We start from the raw sequence: 16,970 nt of genomic DNA on the forward strand, positions 1-16,970 counted from the left end.
TCTGTCATGTTGGAAATAAGTTACCAAATATGGCTTCTCAAGATCTTTTTTATTCCAAATGTTGTATGGATGTGTTTTATTTTTAATTCTCTAAATTAGGATATCTTGTTTTTCTTATTTGTGGTATGCAAAGATATCTGCAGACCTTTACAAATAAAGGGACCCTGAACAAATTGAGATGTGCTGTTTTTCCCCTGCCCAACACCATTCCCAACATAATTGCCTTTTGTGTATGTGTGTAGTGTCCCACAGCTTTTGAATCTTGTTTCATCCTCTGGATACCTCTATGATAAGGTAAATCTGATAAGGTATTGGTTATTTGCTGCCAGTGTACTCAGAATAGCCTCTATCATGTTAAATGTTAAATTAATATGAAAAGTATAGAGGATAGTAGTTGATGGGAGTATGGTTACTTAATAGAGGCTCACAGGTGTTGCTTACATCCAAAATAATGTTCTTATGTCTAAATGAGTTTCCTTACCAGCAATTTCAATAAAAAGAGCACAAAAGGTAGCCTATTTACTATTTATAAAGGCTATTATTATTGCAGTCTTTGAGATATTGTTTCTGTCCTCTATATCCTTCCCTCAAGGTTTGTGTCATTTTTAAATAGTATTAAGGAGTTCCTGGAGTATGTATCTTTTTAATATTAGTAAATTTTTTAGGAAAAGGTACCCTTCCAGAAATTTTCTGCCTCCAGAAATTGCTCCTGTGTATTTAGCTCTTTTTTGATAAGTACGTATCATTGATTTCTAGTCTCATCCTTGATACCATAAATATCTTTATATAGGATTGTTTTCCTTTATCCTTTGTGTTAATTCTCTTTTACTTCTGTTCTTTAAAAATTCCTTTTTTCCTCTAAAGGCTTAGATTTTCTTTATGCTTTTTATTAAATACCCTATCTTTCTTTTAACTTTGATTTGTACTTCAACTCAATACCTTTTCCTTCCAGCACTTGTATTTTACCATAATTTCTCTACCTTTTGTATACTTGTATTTCTGGAAAGCTTGTAGGGAAAGAAGCAAAAGTAATTATTTTGTCTATGAGTTACAATAGGGCAGATTCTGTGGCATTGGAATTAGATGAAATTATTTCCAGCACAAGATTATGCTGACAGTATGAGGTTTGGGTCAGGAAATAGCTGTCATCTGGAATAACATCAGTCATGAAAGACAATGTGTATTTACAGAGCTGTTGAAAATTAGTAAGAAAGCATTCATAGACTTTTACAACAGAAAATTCATTTGCTGGTTCTAGGAAGCTGGTCCTAATTTGAAATGTTATGTACAATTTCCGTGAAAAGTTTAAATAACAGCTTTCCATATCTAGTTATGATGGTATTAGTGAAACTTTTTAAATATCCAACTGTCCTTTCTTTCTGGAAAAAATTTGATCCATGTAATATAGGCAAATGGTTAAAAGATCAGTTAGTCCAGAAAGACTTGTAATGAAAACCATAGCTCATCCTCTAGGTGCAACCACTTTTAACTATTTCTCTAGTCCTTATTGTGACCTCTATATAGACATTGTCAATGGACTTCTGTTATGATAAAACACAATTTATCTTATTTACACAACTTTCTCTCTTCGTCTACTTTTTAAAAAGACAGTTATTATCACATCTTTCTGGATCTCTGTAGCTTCAAATAATATACATATTTAAAGCTTCATTTTCTATTTCAGTGGTTTTGAAAGACCCCTCATTTTGTAATAAGGATATAAGCATTCTTACCTCTTTCTTCAAATTTTCTCTCCCTCTGCCTTCCAACCTCTGTTAGATGATATGTCCTTTCTTTTACATTATCAAGATTGTTAACATTCATGTTTCGTTTTGTATCTGTAGTTAAATCTTCCGTGCTTTCTGTACAACAGCATCTACATTTTTATGGTGACAGAAGAGGGAAAGGTTTATGGAATTGAAATGGCTATTCAACATAAAGAAAGAGGATCTTAACTTTCTAGGAAGATAGTTAAGGCAGATCTAGTTATTTTGATATTGATCTGGGTCACTTATATATATATATATATAGAGAGAGAGAGAGAGAGAGAGAGAGAGATGTATTTTAGAGACTTAATTTGAGATGTGGCTCTGATATAGTTAACAAAGTAGTGAGTTGGAATCAGGACCCTTTTTATGCTACTTGGGATAATTCACTTATCCTTTCTGAGCTTCATTTTCTCATCTATGAAATGTACTGCCTGCTTCACAATGTTGTTGTGCATTAAATAAATGAAAGTACTTAGTAAACTTTAAATGGCTATAATGTAAAGTATTATTGGGCTTCTAGAGATATTAGAAAGAATGGGAAGCAGTCAGGTTTTGACACATTTGTCATGCTGCTTTAGTGTTGTAAATAACTGAAACTTTTAACAAAGTTAATTTGACATTTTTTCCTATGATTTATATAATTTCTGTTATGCAGCATAGTAATTCAGTACATAAGATAACATCTTATGTTAATGAGTAAATTTAATATTTTTTTAAAAACCAATAAAATAATTTCTGAGATGGGATGACCAAGTGCAAGAAGGGAGAACTGAAGAAATGAAGAGACCTCACAAAACACCCCTGAATTTATAAACATAACAAGGAAATCTACATTCCTGGGCTTGCATTTCTGTGCTTATAAAACTGGCTTAATTTGTAGAAAATGTTAGAATTTGGTTGTGATTAGTTTCAAGTTTTGTTCTGCCACTCACTAGTTATATGGTCTTAAGCAAATTATTGTTTCTCTGAGCTTTTCCTTCCTAATCAGCGAAATGGGAATAATCCCTGTCTCAAAGTGTGTTTGTAAAAATTAAATTAGAAAAATTATATGAAGAGGCCTAGTACAGTGCTCAATAAATAATGGTTCCCCTCTTTGTCTTGCCCTCCCTTTCTGTCCTAAATTGTGTTAAAAAGCTGAAATGAGATAGACTCTAGAATCTCAGAACCAGCTTGATTTAAGGAAATCAGTCTGTGAAGAAGGAGCCATCTATATGGCTTTCCGTTCTTAGTTTTTAAGTATTAGCCTTACTTGAGAGCAGGATAGCTGATTGATATGGTTGGGGAAGATCTTACTACTAAAAAGTATATTTTCTATTTTGATAAAAGCTTTACAACTAGATAAGCATTTGGACTAACAAGAAATCAACCCAGGTTGATCAAGGATAGAGAAATGGCCTTAGGAAAAACCCTGCTCAAATACAGATAACTGGAAATTTCTTTTTTGATCAATCTGGGTTGCTTTGTCTTGGCAGTAGTAAATTGGCTACTTGTAATAAAGCTTCAAATATTTTGAAGTGCTGCTAGCACTTTCTGCCCTATTAGTTGTCTCTTAAGCCTTGCCCAGCCACCAGCTTTTCCGGATCTTCCTTTGAGAGCCACTGAAATGTTGGGATAGTTCTGCTGAATTGTTAATGTTTTTCATGATTTGACCCTAAGCTACATGTCTAATTTTATTTCCCATCATTCTCCCTGTGGATTCTGTGGAACTACTTGCGGTTTCTCAATTTGATGGGTTCTGATTTACCTCGTACTTTGTGTATGCTCTCCCCTCTTTATTACCTCCTTTTTAAAGCTGTAGATAACTCCCCTTGGCATTTAGAGGTTTCCTCTGCCATGCTGTCATAGCACTTTCCATATATATTTTTTAGCTCTTACCATCTATCTTAAAAGTTTTTCTCAGAAATGGAATTCTGCTAAAGCAGTCAAGCATCAAGATCCTTAAGGTGCTTTTAAAAAATGAGGAAAGCTTAAGGAAATAGCTAGAAACAACTCATATTATGTCACTAATCCATTACTGTTACCAGTATCTGAATAATCTCAACAGCCATGAATGGAAAACTCACCATAAAATTAGAGATTTCAATAAACTACATAGATTATGAAAGTTAAGTGCACTTGGTAATATAAGCCTCCATTTTGCTTTCCCCAGGTTTGACAGCTTCCTTCTGTCATTGCCAATGTCTTTTTACCTGACTTAAGAGTAGTGATAATTACATTGTCATTTGCTTTAGCCTGCTGAAATAGGGAGTTAAAAGATTATCACGTTGTACTGCTTGAATGTTTCTATCTAAAGTAGACTGGGAACTCGGAAAAACAAGCAGAGTTCTTATTTATGTTATCTCTTAGTTTTCAATACTTTAGAGACTTAATAAATTGTTGTTGAGTGAATGCTCACTTGTTCACAAAATAAATGAGATACCAGTGCTAGCAGTTTAACAGAAGGAAATGGAAATACAGAAAGACCATGATAAGAATAAAATATACATTATCTTCACTTAATATAAGTGTTTGTAGGCCTCTATCACAAGTCTCTAAAAGTGTAGATTTGAATGTTTGTGTTAGGAGATAACTGATAGGCAAATTGAAAAGAGTCCTCTGAACAAGGAAATAGGGCATAAATAAGTAGTTATATGAAAGTTTATTCAAAAAATACTTTTTGAGTGCCTATTATGTGTAAGACATAATGCTCAGTTCTAAATTAAAGCCATTAAAAAGATAAATGTGGTTCCTAACCTTATGGAGGTGTTATCATCTAGCAAATATTAAAAAACAAGGAGAGTTTCAGATTTAAGACAATAAACTTGAATATATACATATTTGGGTCTTCTTGTTTTCAAGACCCTTTGGCAATAGCAATATAGAAGTACAAAAAAGGAAAAAAAAAATATTTTAATAAGTTTTTGAAGATCAGAAAACAGAAGTGGAAGTGGGAGCTGAACTACCTTCTGGGACATCTCTCCTTCTCCTTCCCCCCAACTCTGAGGGATTTCAAGCTTGAAGTCAGGCAGGTACAGCAGATGATGGGAAGTGAGAGATGGGCCTGAGAACAGGGATAAATTAAAGGCCTGTAGTCGGGTCAGCTGTGATCCTTAGGCACCCTAGCCTGAAGTGCAGAATATCTGGAAGATTACTATTTACCTTAGGCCAAAAACCTTAGGGCTTTTCTCTAAATAGATTGTCCTAGGGTATTAACACGCCAGAGTAAAGCACTCTTTTTTTTTTATTTTTATTTTTTTGTGGTAAAAACCACAATATAAAATCTACACTCTTAACAAAGTTTTAAGTGTACAGTACAATATTGTTAACTATATGCACATCATTGTACAGCAGATTTCTAGAACTTTCTCATCTTATGTAACTGAAACTCTATACCATGGAACAGTAGCTCCTCATTTCCCCCTCCCTCTCCAGCCCCTAGTAACCACCATCCAACTTTCTGCTTCTATGAGTTTGACTACTTTAGAGACCTCATTTAAGTGGAATAATGCAGTATTTGCCCTTCCGTGATTTGCTTATTCCGTTTAACATAATGTCCTTCAGTTTCATCCATATTATAGTATATGACAGGATTTCCTTTTTTACAGCTGAATAATATTTCATTGTATGTACCACACATTGTCTTTATTCATTCATGCATAGACAGACATTTAGGTTGTATCCACCTCTTGGCTATTGTGAATAATGCTTCAATGAACATAGAAGTGTTTTTTTTTTTAAGATCCTGCTTTTGATTCTCTTGGATAAATACCCAGAAGTGGGATTGCTGGATCATATGGTAATTCTAAATTTAATTTTTTGAGGAATCTCCATACTGTTTTCCGTAGTGGCTACACTATTTTACATCTTCACCAACAGTACACAAGGGTTCCAGTTTCTCCACATCCATTAGTGCTGACCATGTTCATAATACTGTATATTTCCCCACTCATAAGTGGGGTTTTTAAAATAAACAAACAACGAATAGAATAATACGTTGAACCTTCAGAAGGAGAGAACAGAACTATGGTTATTAGGTGGGAGAAAGAGGGAGAGGAAAGGAGGAGTCATGGAGAAATTGGTTAATAGACATAAGAATGAGTACATTTTATAATAACAGATATGCCAGCTATCCTGATTTGATCATCATATATTGTACGCAAATACTGTTGGTCAACTCTGTACCCTACAAGTATGTATAATCAATTATTTTTCAGTAAAAAAATACTATATAAAGTAAGAAATATATGAGACATGGACGTTGTCTTCAAGAAATTTTTATTCCTTTCTCCTGAAATGCTTTTCTTTTTTTTAATCTTCATTTGACACTCTTGTCAACAAAGCCTGTGGAGCCTGGCTCCACAGGCTAGGTTCACCCCATATTATGAGATGCCATAACGTTGTATCCTCTAACACTTCGCACAGGTGTAATTTACCGAATTAAATGAGGTCAGAAAGTGGTTTGTTTGGTTTGGTTTGTTTCACTTTCCTTAGAATAATGCATGGCACAGAGTAACTGTACAATAAATATATAACTTTTATTGTGAAATGTATCACATTTTTTGAAGATTGTATAGCACATTATTTTATTAAATAATAAAATGAACACCCAGGTACTCAATTCGTCATTTAAGAAATAAAACATTATTAGTACCTTTAAATCCTACGGTGTGCCTCTGTTGACTTTTGTGTTAATCATTCTTTTGCTTTCTTTAAAGTTTTGTCACCTATGATTGTATCCCAAGGAAATGTCTGGTTTAGTTTGGAAAAACAGCAGCAAGCACAAACCCAGTTGTGTAAGAAAGCTGCGATATCACTACTATTAAAAGAAGACTCCCAGATGAAAAGCTGAACAGATTCTCTGGGTTATAATATGCCTCTGTATACCTGAAAAGTTTTAAGATCCCCTTTGAGGAAGTTAGTAGGCAGAATCAAGAGTGGATTGTGTAAAAGTTAAAAGCACACCACCTTTGGGCCTTCCGGCAATGTTGTTATTTGATAAAGTATTAGATGTTTATCATGGAGTATGCTGATTTGCATCTAAACTTACCATGGCCTTCCTCAAACTCTCAGGAGCAGGTCAAAGCAGAAAACTTCTGTGAGATGAAAAGTCCTCAGATGATCTTAATGATAGGGTAGAAACTTCATTTCTACACCCTCAAACAAGCCAAGTACTGAAAAGGATCTGGCCAAACTTTTGATCTCTCCTTGGGTTAAAAGGTTATACTATGGCAGCAGGGATCTTTCAGAAGTCAGACCTCAATATATCTTTTTTTAGGCATACTAAACCAATCTATGTTGGTCACCCTTTATATCTAAGGAAGAAGATCTATTTGGGATCTTTCTTCACTGTCTTCCTATAGATTCCCTTTGTCTCTCTTCAGTGCTGAATCTCTTGTTTTGTAACATTTATTTTTCTTCTCTCTTGGTTTACTCTCTCAATTTAGTGGAGCCTGTTCTCCAGATAACTTGTTGAGAAAAGTGGCACGGAAATACATATTTTGAAACCTTCAATGTCTAAATAAAAATATCTTTATTCTACCCTTCACACTTATTTGAAAGTACAGATGCTTCTCGACTTACGATGGGGTTACGTTGTGATAAACCCCTCATAAATTGAAAATGTAAGTTGAAAATAGATTTAATACACGTTAACCTACTGGACATCATGGCTTAGCCTAGCCTACCTTAAATGTTCTCAGAACACTTAACATTAGCCTATAGTTGGGCAAAATAATCTAACACAAAGCCTATTTTATAATAAAGTGTTAAGTATGTTATGTAACTTATTGAATACAGTTCATTGTAGAGTATAGTATCACTTGTGATCGTGTGGCAGACTGGGAGCTGGAGCTCACTACCACTGCCCAGAGTCAAAAAAGAGTATTGTAATACATACTGCTGGCCCAGGAAAAGATCAAAATTCAAGGTACAGTTTCTAACAAATGTGTATCACTTTTGCACTGTTGTAAAGTTGAAAAAACATTAAGTCACACCATTGTAAGTCGGGGACCATCTATATAGAATTCAAGGTTAGAAATCTTTTTCCTTCAGGATTTTTAAAATAGTGCTTCTTTGTTTTTTGGTTTGCAGCATTGCTGTTGAGAGTTCCAAAACCATTCTGATTCCTAATCCTTTATATGTGACCTTTTCCCCCTTTTCATGAATCTTGTAGAATATCCTCTTTGTCTCTAGTGTTCTGATGGCACATAATGATGTGTCTTGGGTCTTTAAGTACCTACAGGACCCGTTTAGTCTGGATACATATATCTTTCAGTTCCGGGACATTTCTTATTTTGTTCATGATTATCTTCAATCTGTTTTTGTTTTTTTTTTTTTCTTTTTGGAACTTCTGTCATTTGGATGATGGATTGTCTTTACTGCTTCTCTTAATTTACAGTTTTTTTCTCATTATTCTTTTTGTTCTACTTAATGCGATATCTCCTCAACTCTATTTTTAACCCCTTTTTTGAGCTTTTTGCTTTTGTGCTTTTCTCTTTTTTTCTTCTTCCTCTTTCTCTTTCTCTTTTCTTCTACTATATCTCCCTCTGTACCTCTCATCCCTTCTCTTTCTTTTAAAATCCAAGTAAGTGCTCTTTTGTTCTCTGAGTGTCCCATTGTTACAGCAACATTTTCTTATTTTGTGAATGCAATATCTTCTCTAAGAAAAATACCAATAGAGTGTTGTTCTTTTATTTAAATTTTATTTTTCTATGCAAGTTGCTTTTTTCCCTCCTTGTTTTAGCCTCTGACAAATTAAAAGCTTTCTTTATATGTCAGATATTCCTCAGTTGTCTAAACCTGATTGAAAGGAGGCTGATTGGAAGTTCTCCATACATGGGACTTGTCTCTTTGAGCTTCACTTTAGGGTGATGGTGAGCCATTTGCTAGGGAAGCTTTGGAGTCAGCATCTATAGATATTTTTCATTGAGTTGGTCAGATTTCCCATGTCAAGAACTGTGGAGAATCTAAGATTTTACTGTATGTATTGTTGAAAATTCTCCTCCGTGGTTTCTCATGTTTCTTACATCTTGTGAGCACAGACACTGAAAGCCTGTTTAGTATTCAATATGCTTAGGAGCTCACGTACTCATGGTCTCAGTTTTGCCAGGTGACTTTCAGTTCAGAGGGTTGTGATTTTATCCTCTCCAGGAAATAAACCTCCAGACTTCTGCTAGGGTGAAGGCGGGCAGCAACCTAGTGATACGTAATAGGGAAAAGAACAGGAATCTATTCTGTTCTTTGCCGATAGGTCACCTTCTCAAGAAAGAATTGCCTGACTTTTCTGTTTAAAATTGCTGTCTTTCTCATCCCTCTCTCCTTTATTTTTCTCCATAGCACTTATTACTTTTAAACACACTGTATGATTTACTTTATTATTTTTATTCTCTATTACCACTCCCATTTGAATGTAAGCTCTATGAGGTCATAAATTTTTATTCCTTTCATTTTACTGTGTATCACCAACACCTAGAAAGTACCTGCCACATAATAGGAATTCAGTAAATATTTGTTGATTGGATGAGTGAGTGAATGACTGGGAAGGAAGTTGCACATCTGGTTTGCCCCTTGCTCCTGTTTTGAGATTAAAATTAAGGAGAAGATTATTATTTGTAAGTCATTGGTATGTCTTTTTTAAATGCTTTAAAGATTGATGTATATTGAGGATATGGGCAACTTTCACTGACTAGGTTATTGCTAGTCATTCCAAAGCAACTTAGAATCATTTATTTTGTATACAATTCCTTACCTGATGTTAGAATCCCTTTTAGGGTTTTCCTAAGGACAGTCTTTTATTCTGTTAGAGCATTTCTAGCACTCAATAAATATTGGTTATGTTTTGTTGGTAGAGTCAATAAAAATGGGGTTGCTGAAGAATTGGATGTGAGGCTTGGAAGAAAGAAGAATTAATAAAGATCACAGATCTAGTAAGTGGCAGAGCCAGGATTTAGACCCAGTCAGTCTGGTTCCAAAGTCTTTGTTCCTAACCACTGCACTATGCTGCTTCTTGATAGGGAAAAAAAAAACAGCCAAAAAAGTCTAGAAAGGGGTGGCCTATGAAGTAGGAATAAAACCAGAAGAGTGTGATGTCCAGAAAGTCAAATTGAAGAAGTATTTCAAGAATGAGGGAATGTGTAACTATGTGAGATGCTGATTATAAGTTAAGTAAGATGAGGTCTGGGAATTGACCATTGGATTTAGCAAAGCAGAAGTCATTAGTGGTCTTGATCGAAGAGCAGTTACATGGGTCAAAGTCTAGTTGGAGAGTGAATTAATTATTGCTCTGTAAAAATTTACTCCACAACTTAGTTTAAAACAACAAACATTATCTGACAGTTTCTATGTGTCAGGAATTTAGCTGCATGCCTCTGGCTCAGGGTCTCTTGTGAGGTTGCAGTCAATTACTTCCGCTGTATTGACACAAATCATGACATTACTTCTGCTGTATTCACACAGATTATTTCTGCCATATTCACACAGATCAACCCTGGTACTTTGTAGAAGGAGATTATGCAAGGGTATGAATAGCAGGAAGTGAGAATCATTGGCGGCCATGTTGGAAGCTGGCTATCACAAAATGGGCTGAAGAAAGAGTAGGAGATGAATTAGAGACACCAAATACGAAAAACTTGAGGAATTTTGCCAAAAAGGGCAGCAGAGGAATAGGGAGTTTGTCCAGCTGCATCTACAGGTAAAAGCAGTAGTGGAGTTTATAGAAATTCTCTGATTATTTTTACTTTCTCATGAAATAAGAACCAAAGTTATCAGTGAGACTGAAGACTAGGTTTAAGACAAGAAAATAGTTTATGAAATAGTCATCTAGGAATGTGGGGAGAAAATGGATTCAGGAAATATAGTATGATTGCTAGACGGCACTAAGTGTCCATTGAGGTTAGTGTTCATGAATTTAAAGTATAACCAGTCAGAATAGTTGTATATTCTTACCCAGGCACTTTGAGCTTGTGGGCACACATATGAATTAGCAAAAAGCTGGATTTATCAAGGTTGGGATTTATTTAAGTCAATATGACAAAGCAAGAGTAGTATGTATCCTTAACAGGATGTAAGCAAGAGTGTGATAATGATAGATCATAGAATTTAAGTAGGGTAGGAAGGAAAGTGAGGACTTGAGAGAAAGTAGAGGGATAATGAAAAGGAGTACGATTTGTGGAATCAACTCCTAAGTGGAGTCAAAGGATTGTCGAGCTTGTGGTATTAGAGGGAATGAGTGAGCTGAAAAGAGAGATGGAGGTATGAGAGAAGTGGATTGAAATTGAAATTACAGAAGGATTGCAGTCATTGGTAATGCCTAAGTCTAGGGAATGACAGTAGGACTGAGGAGGGCTAGAGGGCAAGAACACTTGAAAGGAGGAAAAGAACCTAACCTAGGAGGTCAAGGATTGGAAGATTTACCTACATAGCTATGGAATCCACCAAAAGTGATGGCTAAAGTAGTTTTGGAGAAAGTGACCTCGAATTAGGAAAAAAAGCCTTCAAGAATGAGTTTCCAGCGGTTTGTAGAGACTGCAAAAATGAGCGAGGTGGTGAGTGTCGCTGTACTATCTGATCACATGAGATTCAAAGTTGGTGTCAGAGGTGGTTTTACAGAAGAGGCAGAGAATATCTGAAAGCATCAGTGAGGAACAAAGATCTCCTGATCTGGTAGTGGAAGGAGTATAAGAGAGGAGGAAACAGCTCCCACTTGAGAAAGAAGCAGCATTGTCAGGAAAGAGCAGTAGGGAAACCTTTGCTTCTTGAGGCAGTGGATTCTCATTTCACATTATCTGGGTGCTTTAAACAAAATGTACTTTCTATTGAAGAAAATCACTTGTTCTCATCTCTTCTCTGAAATAATCAGAAGTTGAGTTTCTGATCTACTTGGTTTCCCTTAAAATGTGTATTTTGAAACATCTCAAACTTACAGGAGTAAACAACCTTTTTCTTGAATTATCTAATAGTAATTTGCCAACCTGATGCTCCATCTTCTCAAATACTTAGGGGTGTATTTCTTCCAAAGAAGAATATTCTCCAACATAACCCCAATATGATCATTAAAATCAAGAAATTAGTATTGATACGTTATTACCAGGTTATCCTCAGACACACTCAAGTTTTGCTGGTTATCCCAGTAAAGAGGCCTTTATAGTGAAATGATCCAGTTCAGAATCATGCATTGTAATTAGTCATTATATTTCTTTAGTCTTCATTCTGCATCAGTTCCTTAGTCTTTAATTGACTTTAATGACCCTGACACTTCTAAAGACTGCAAGCCTGTTATTATATAGAAGGTCCTCCAGTTTGCCTTGGTCTATGATTTCCTCATGGTTAGATTGAGGTTATGCGTCTAACAGTTATATCCCAGAAGTGATGCTGTGTTCTTCTCTGTACATCCTTCTCTTTACATTCTAGATGACGCATGATTTCTATTTGTCCCATTCTTGATTATCTTAACTCAGATCATTTGATTAAGGTACTCTTTTGTCAGGCTTTTTCACTGCAAAGTTATTCTTTTTACCTTTGCAGTCAATAAATATATTGTTCTTTATCAAACTTCTGATTTTCTCATTCATATTTTTTTATATCGGTATGGACATATGAATTTTGGTGTATTCAATAAGTGTTAATCCATCACTGTCATAATTTATTTTGATGTTCAGCTCATTCCAGATATATCCTGGGGTAGCCTCTTCAAGCTAGCTTCTGTGTCCTTTTGTTGTGTCCCCACATTATCTCAGCACTTCCTTACTTTCTGGTATGAAAAGATGGTACAGTCTTGTCTCTGTCCCAGCCCTGGAATCAGCCATTTCTGCAAAGCCCTGGTTCTTTTTAGTGGAGGATAGTACTAGAAAACAAAGTTGTGGGGTTGCACTGCTCCTAGGCCCTTTGAGTGGACAGTGCTAATGAGTACATACACGTATACACATATGCATTTACACATACATATACAAATGTACGTGTCTTTAAATATATAGTGAAAACCATAAGTTCATACCAGTACTTCTAATTTCAGTCCATTACCACAGTATTCATTCTGTACTTGTATCTCCTTTCCACATGACAGAATGAAAACTAGGTCCCATTATCTGCTATTTGATCATTCCCTTATATGTGCCAATCTCTTGTCACTGCTCCTTTTCCCTAACCAGTGCTCTCTTGTACTACTTGGGCTTCACCTCATGCCATGTTACTCCCCTGTGTGGACACCCTCCTTACCCCACTTGGACTCGCTACCACCTTGTGCCAGGAGGCTCTTCTGCAGGGATGTTCTCACCTCACTTGGAACCTAAGAGAGTGTGTCAGGCTGCTGTTGCCTAACACCCCTCTATCCCTAGATGGAAGGCTTTTGCATCCCTTTTGGACTCCTGACACCCTGCACCAGACTGCCCTTCTGCAAGAAAACCCTCTTCACCTAACTTGGGTTTCAACCCCCCAACCTTAGGTGCCCTCTCATACAGTTGCCCTCCTCATCTTGTTTGGGCTCCTAATACCTCACTCTGAGTCACCCTTCCACTTAGATTCCCCTCCTCATCCTCACCCTACGCAGGTTCTGACACTTCACTCCAGGCTGCCATCCTCACTGCACGCAGGCTCTGTTGTCAGGCTACCACCTCATGTAGATACCCTCCTTACTCCAATTGGACTCTGATTTCCCACTCTGGTTTCCTGTTGCATAGACTTCCTGTCTCTTTCTTCAAGCCACCACCCCACGTGGACACCCTCATTACTCCAGTTCAACTCTGATATCCCACTTCGGGCTGCACACCCACCTTGTTTGGTCTCTAGCTTAAATACCTCTAGTTTGTTCAACTGTTTCTCATATCATATTATTTCTGGTGGATAGGGTAATAAGACTATGACAGCAGGTGGGCTGTTGCAATGGCCTGACATCAACGACCTGGAGGTAAAACAAGTTTCACAGGTTAGGGACACAGCCCTCCACAAGACTGCCCTCACTTTAGATATCAGCCACAAGTTCAGTGATCTGCAGGCTACACTCACTTCTGACCAGCTGGCTACAAATTTTGGGGTTCCCATTTTCCCCTCATGTTTGATACTTCACTAAAACAACTCACCCAACTCAGGAAAGTGCTATACTTATTATTGCAGTTTTATTGCAGCAAAAGGATACAAATCAGAATGAGCCAAAAGAAGTGATGCATAGGGCTGGTTTGGGAGGGTCCCAGATGTGATGCTTTCATTATTTTCTTCATGGAGTCAGGATATGTTGCACCTCCTCCCTTCCCCCGCCCCCATTGATATGTGACAATGTGCACAATATTGCCAACCAGACTCAGTGTCCAAAGTTTTTATTAATGCTTCAATATGTTGTAGGCATGATTGATCGTCACCTGTGGCTCAGTCTCTAGTCCTTCTCCCCCCACCCCTGGATACTGGGCTTATATAACGTGGCTCAAAGTCCAACTCTCTAATTACATAATTGGTCTTCGTGGTGGGTCTTGCCCCCATCCTGAGTCATCTCCTTAGCATAATGTATCAAGGCCCACCAAAGATTTAGAGGCTACTTGCCAGAAACTGGAGACAAAGGCTAGCCAGTTCTTTATTCCAAGGGTTTAGAGCTTACCTCCCAACAACAAGGACAAAGGCCAACCAAATTCTTTACTATTCAGCTATGGAAAACTAAATTGCTTTCCTCTATGGTATACAGATTAATTGTTTGCTCTAAAATATATACTTTGAGATTTCCTAACAATTTTATAATGGTTATAATGTACTTATTTGTTTTTGTATCATAGAAATTAGTACATTTTCAAAAATGTTCTAATATTGCTACATAAAATGGTAATAACACTGGAGTAATAAATCAAACATTATATTTTAAAGTAAAAATATTACTTTACTTGTATTGTATTTTGCCTTTTACCTGTTAATTACATATCTTATCTATTTTTAGGTATGACTTTAGCCTTTCCAGCTTCAGTTCATGATTCTCTGATTTGCAGTAAAACATTTCAAATTCTGTACAAAAATGAAGAGGTTGTTTTAAATGATGTTATGATCTTCAAAGTTAAAATGTTGTTGGATGAAAAAAAGGTGAACATCTCTTCATATATATTTAGATAAGTATTTTTTGTAAAACCTTAAGGCATATTTCTAACTTTCTATAAATATTCAAAAAATATCTCATTGTAATTTCTCTTCAGATTGAAGAAACACTTGAGGAATTGAATTTTCTCTTATCCTTGGATCTACACTTCACAGATGGAGATTATTCGTAAGTAGGCTAATCAAACAATTAAAAAATATTTAGGTACTCTTGGCTGTTGTTAGTATTAGATTCCTCATTTTCATCTTAGAATCCAGCCTATACCCTTCTTGTTTATTTTGAACTACTTCTGTTTTCAGGGGAAGTCTCATGAGAGTAGTTAGGCCTTCCTTTTCTGTGCCCATGCTGATTCCATGAGCTCCAGGTAGCAAAATCAGACAAGTTGAAAAAATATGAAACAATTTCCTAGACTCCAGAAATTGCACTGTTGATATAATACCATTGCCATGAGGCATTTAAATGTAACTGAGCTCTCTTCCACTGTATCACCAGCTAATCTTTCTTGGTGGCATGAGTTGTGCCTTCTTTAGGTGGGACTTTGTTGGTGTTCCGAGAGTTATCAAGACTGATGACTCTTATGCTTGGCAGTTATTTCTAGTTCATTAATTTCTAGAGTCCCTGAAGAAGTTTTAGGACTGGCAACCCTGAACGTGCTCACATACCTGAACATGCAGCCATATATTTTAGGGACAAATTGTGCTTGTATTCATTTAAAACAAGAATCAGAGATCCATTTAACAATTTTATTTTTGGAGAGTTTTTTTGCTTGTTTGTTTGTTTTCTCATTTCAAATGTAGTTTTAGAGGTACTTCTTGAAAATTGTATATAAATTCAGACTGCATGTCGGATAGATGACTAAGTAGTCCCATTACTAAAAGGCCTACTTTAGGTGTTCTCTTCTATCATGGAGGAATAAGAATTTTTTTATATGGGAGCTACTGCTTTTCAGTAATGCTTATGCATTACAAAGAATTCTGTAAAGGCTTTTTTTGTTTGTTTATTTTTTCTAACAGTCAGAATTCTTTAAGTGGAGTAAGCTGAAATGAGTAGGTAGTTCATTAGCTGTACATAATTACAATGTATGTGTCTATTATTTTAATGGTATATTTGGATACAATTTTCATGGCATTGTTTCAAATTTTTATATGTGTTATATAACACATATATATTTATATATGTGTAATGACAGACTAAATATCTATAATAAAATATCTTATTTTACTAAATAAGCAATGGCTTGTTTATTTTTGAGCAGTATTTAATAAAATTTTGTACAGTAAAAATAATTTGAAATATCTTTTGGGATTTATTATAATAGGATTTGACCTATGTTATACTACGTCCTTATAATAATAATAAACAGTATTGCCTGTGGAGTAAAATTTACTTTAAGATGAGATTAATCCCCGAATTATCACAAAGGACTAATTTTTAGGCATATTTGTGAGAAAATAGTCCATGTCATAGACCAGTAGCAAACTATACATAGGATCTGATTCTTTTCTCAATTGTTATGTTTCATATTGTCTAATACAAATTTGATGCTTTTAAAATATTCTCATTCTAAATTTTAAAAAAGTAATTAATTAAATGTTTCTGGTAGTTTAAACTACTCTACAAAATATTGGCCTTTGTTAAATATTCTATTCTTATATGCAAATGTATTGCTTTTTTGTAGGACAGATGATCTGAATGCCTTGCAGTTAATAAGTAGCCGAACATTGAAGCTGCACTTTAGCCTCCATAGAGGCCTTCATCATCATGTTAATGTTATGTTTGATTATTTCCACCTTTCTGTTGTATCTGTTACAGTCCATGCATCATTGGTTGCACTACACCAGCCACTGATAAGGTAAATTTAACCAATACCCTGGTCTTCATTAATGTAACATCTTTTATTTTTATAGTGAAAACATGCCACTCTGATAAAGATATGAAATAGTAAGAATTCCTTAAATTCTTAATTATTTAATAAATACTTTCATTTTATAATAAAGTAATAAACTTCAAGAGCATGGGAATAATAGATTGATAACTTTCTTAAGTTTTGTTATTTAAAACTTACCAAGACTGTCTTTATAAAACTAGCTTAGTTTCTCTCCTGAGAAATGTGCAAACAACTCATAGAGGTTAGGTCAGTTTATTAATGTTACTTTTTA

At 35.5% G+C, this 16,970-nt stretch overlaps 1 protein-coding gene across 3 annotated transcripts in view; it reads left to right on the forward strand.

The window, feature by feature from the left end:
• FAM135A (family with sequence similarity 135 member A) overlaps nucleotides 1-16,970 on the forward strand; it is a 110,746-nt gene that overhangs the window by 33,788 nt on the left and 59,988 nt on the right. For all 3 annotated transcript variants that reach the window (XM_063096358.1, XM_063096357.1, XM_063096359.1), the window contains exons 7-9: nucleotides 14,659-14,798; nucleotides 14,909-14,979; nucleotides 16,490-16,663. In XM_063096358.1, coding sequence (XP_062952428.1) covers nucleotides 14,659-14,798; nucleotides 14,909-14,979; nucleotides 16,490-16,663 — 385 coding nt within the window. The remainder of the gene's footprint in view (nucleotides 1-14,658; nucleotides 14,799-14,908; nucleotides 14,980-16,489; nucleotides 16,664-16,970) is intronic.

This window comes from Cynocephalus volans, chromosome 5 (genome assembly GCF_027409185.1).
Source record: "Cynocephalus volans isolate mCynVol1 chromosome 5, mCynVol1.pri, whole genome shotgun sequence".
In the NCBI taxonomy this organism is placed as follows: Eukaryota; Metazoa; Chordata; class Mammalia; order Dermoptera; family Cynocephalidae; genus Cynocephalus; species Cynocephalus volans.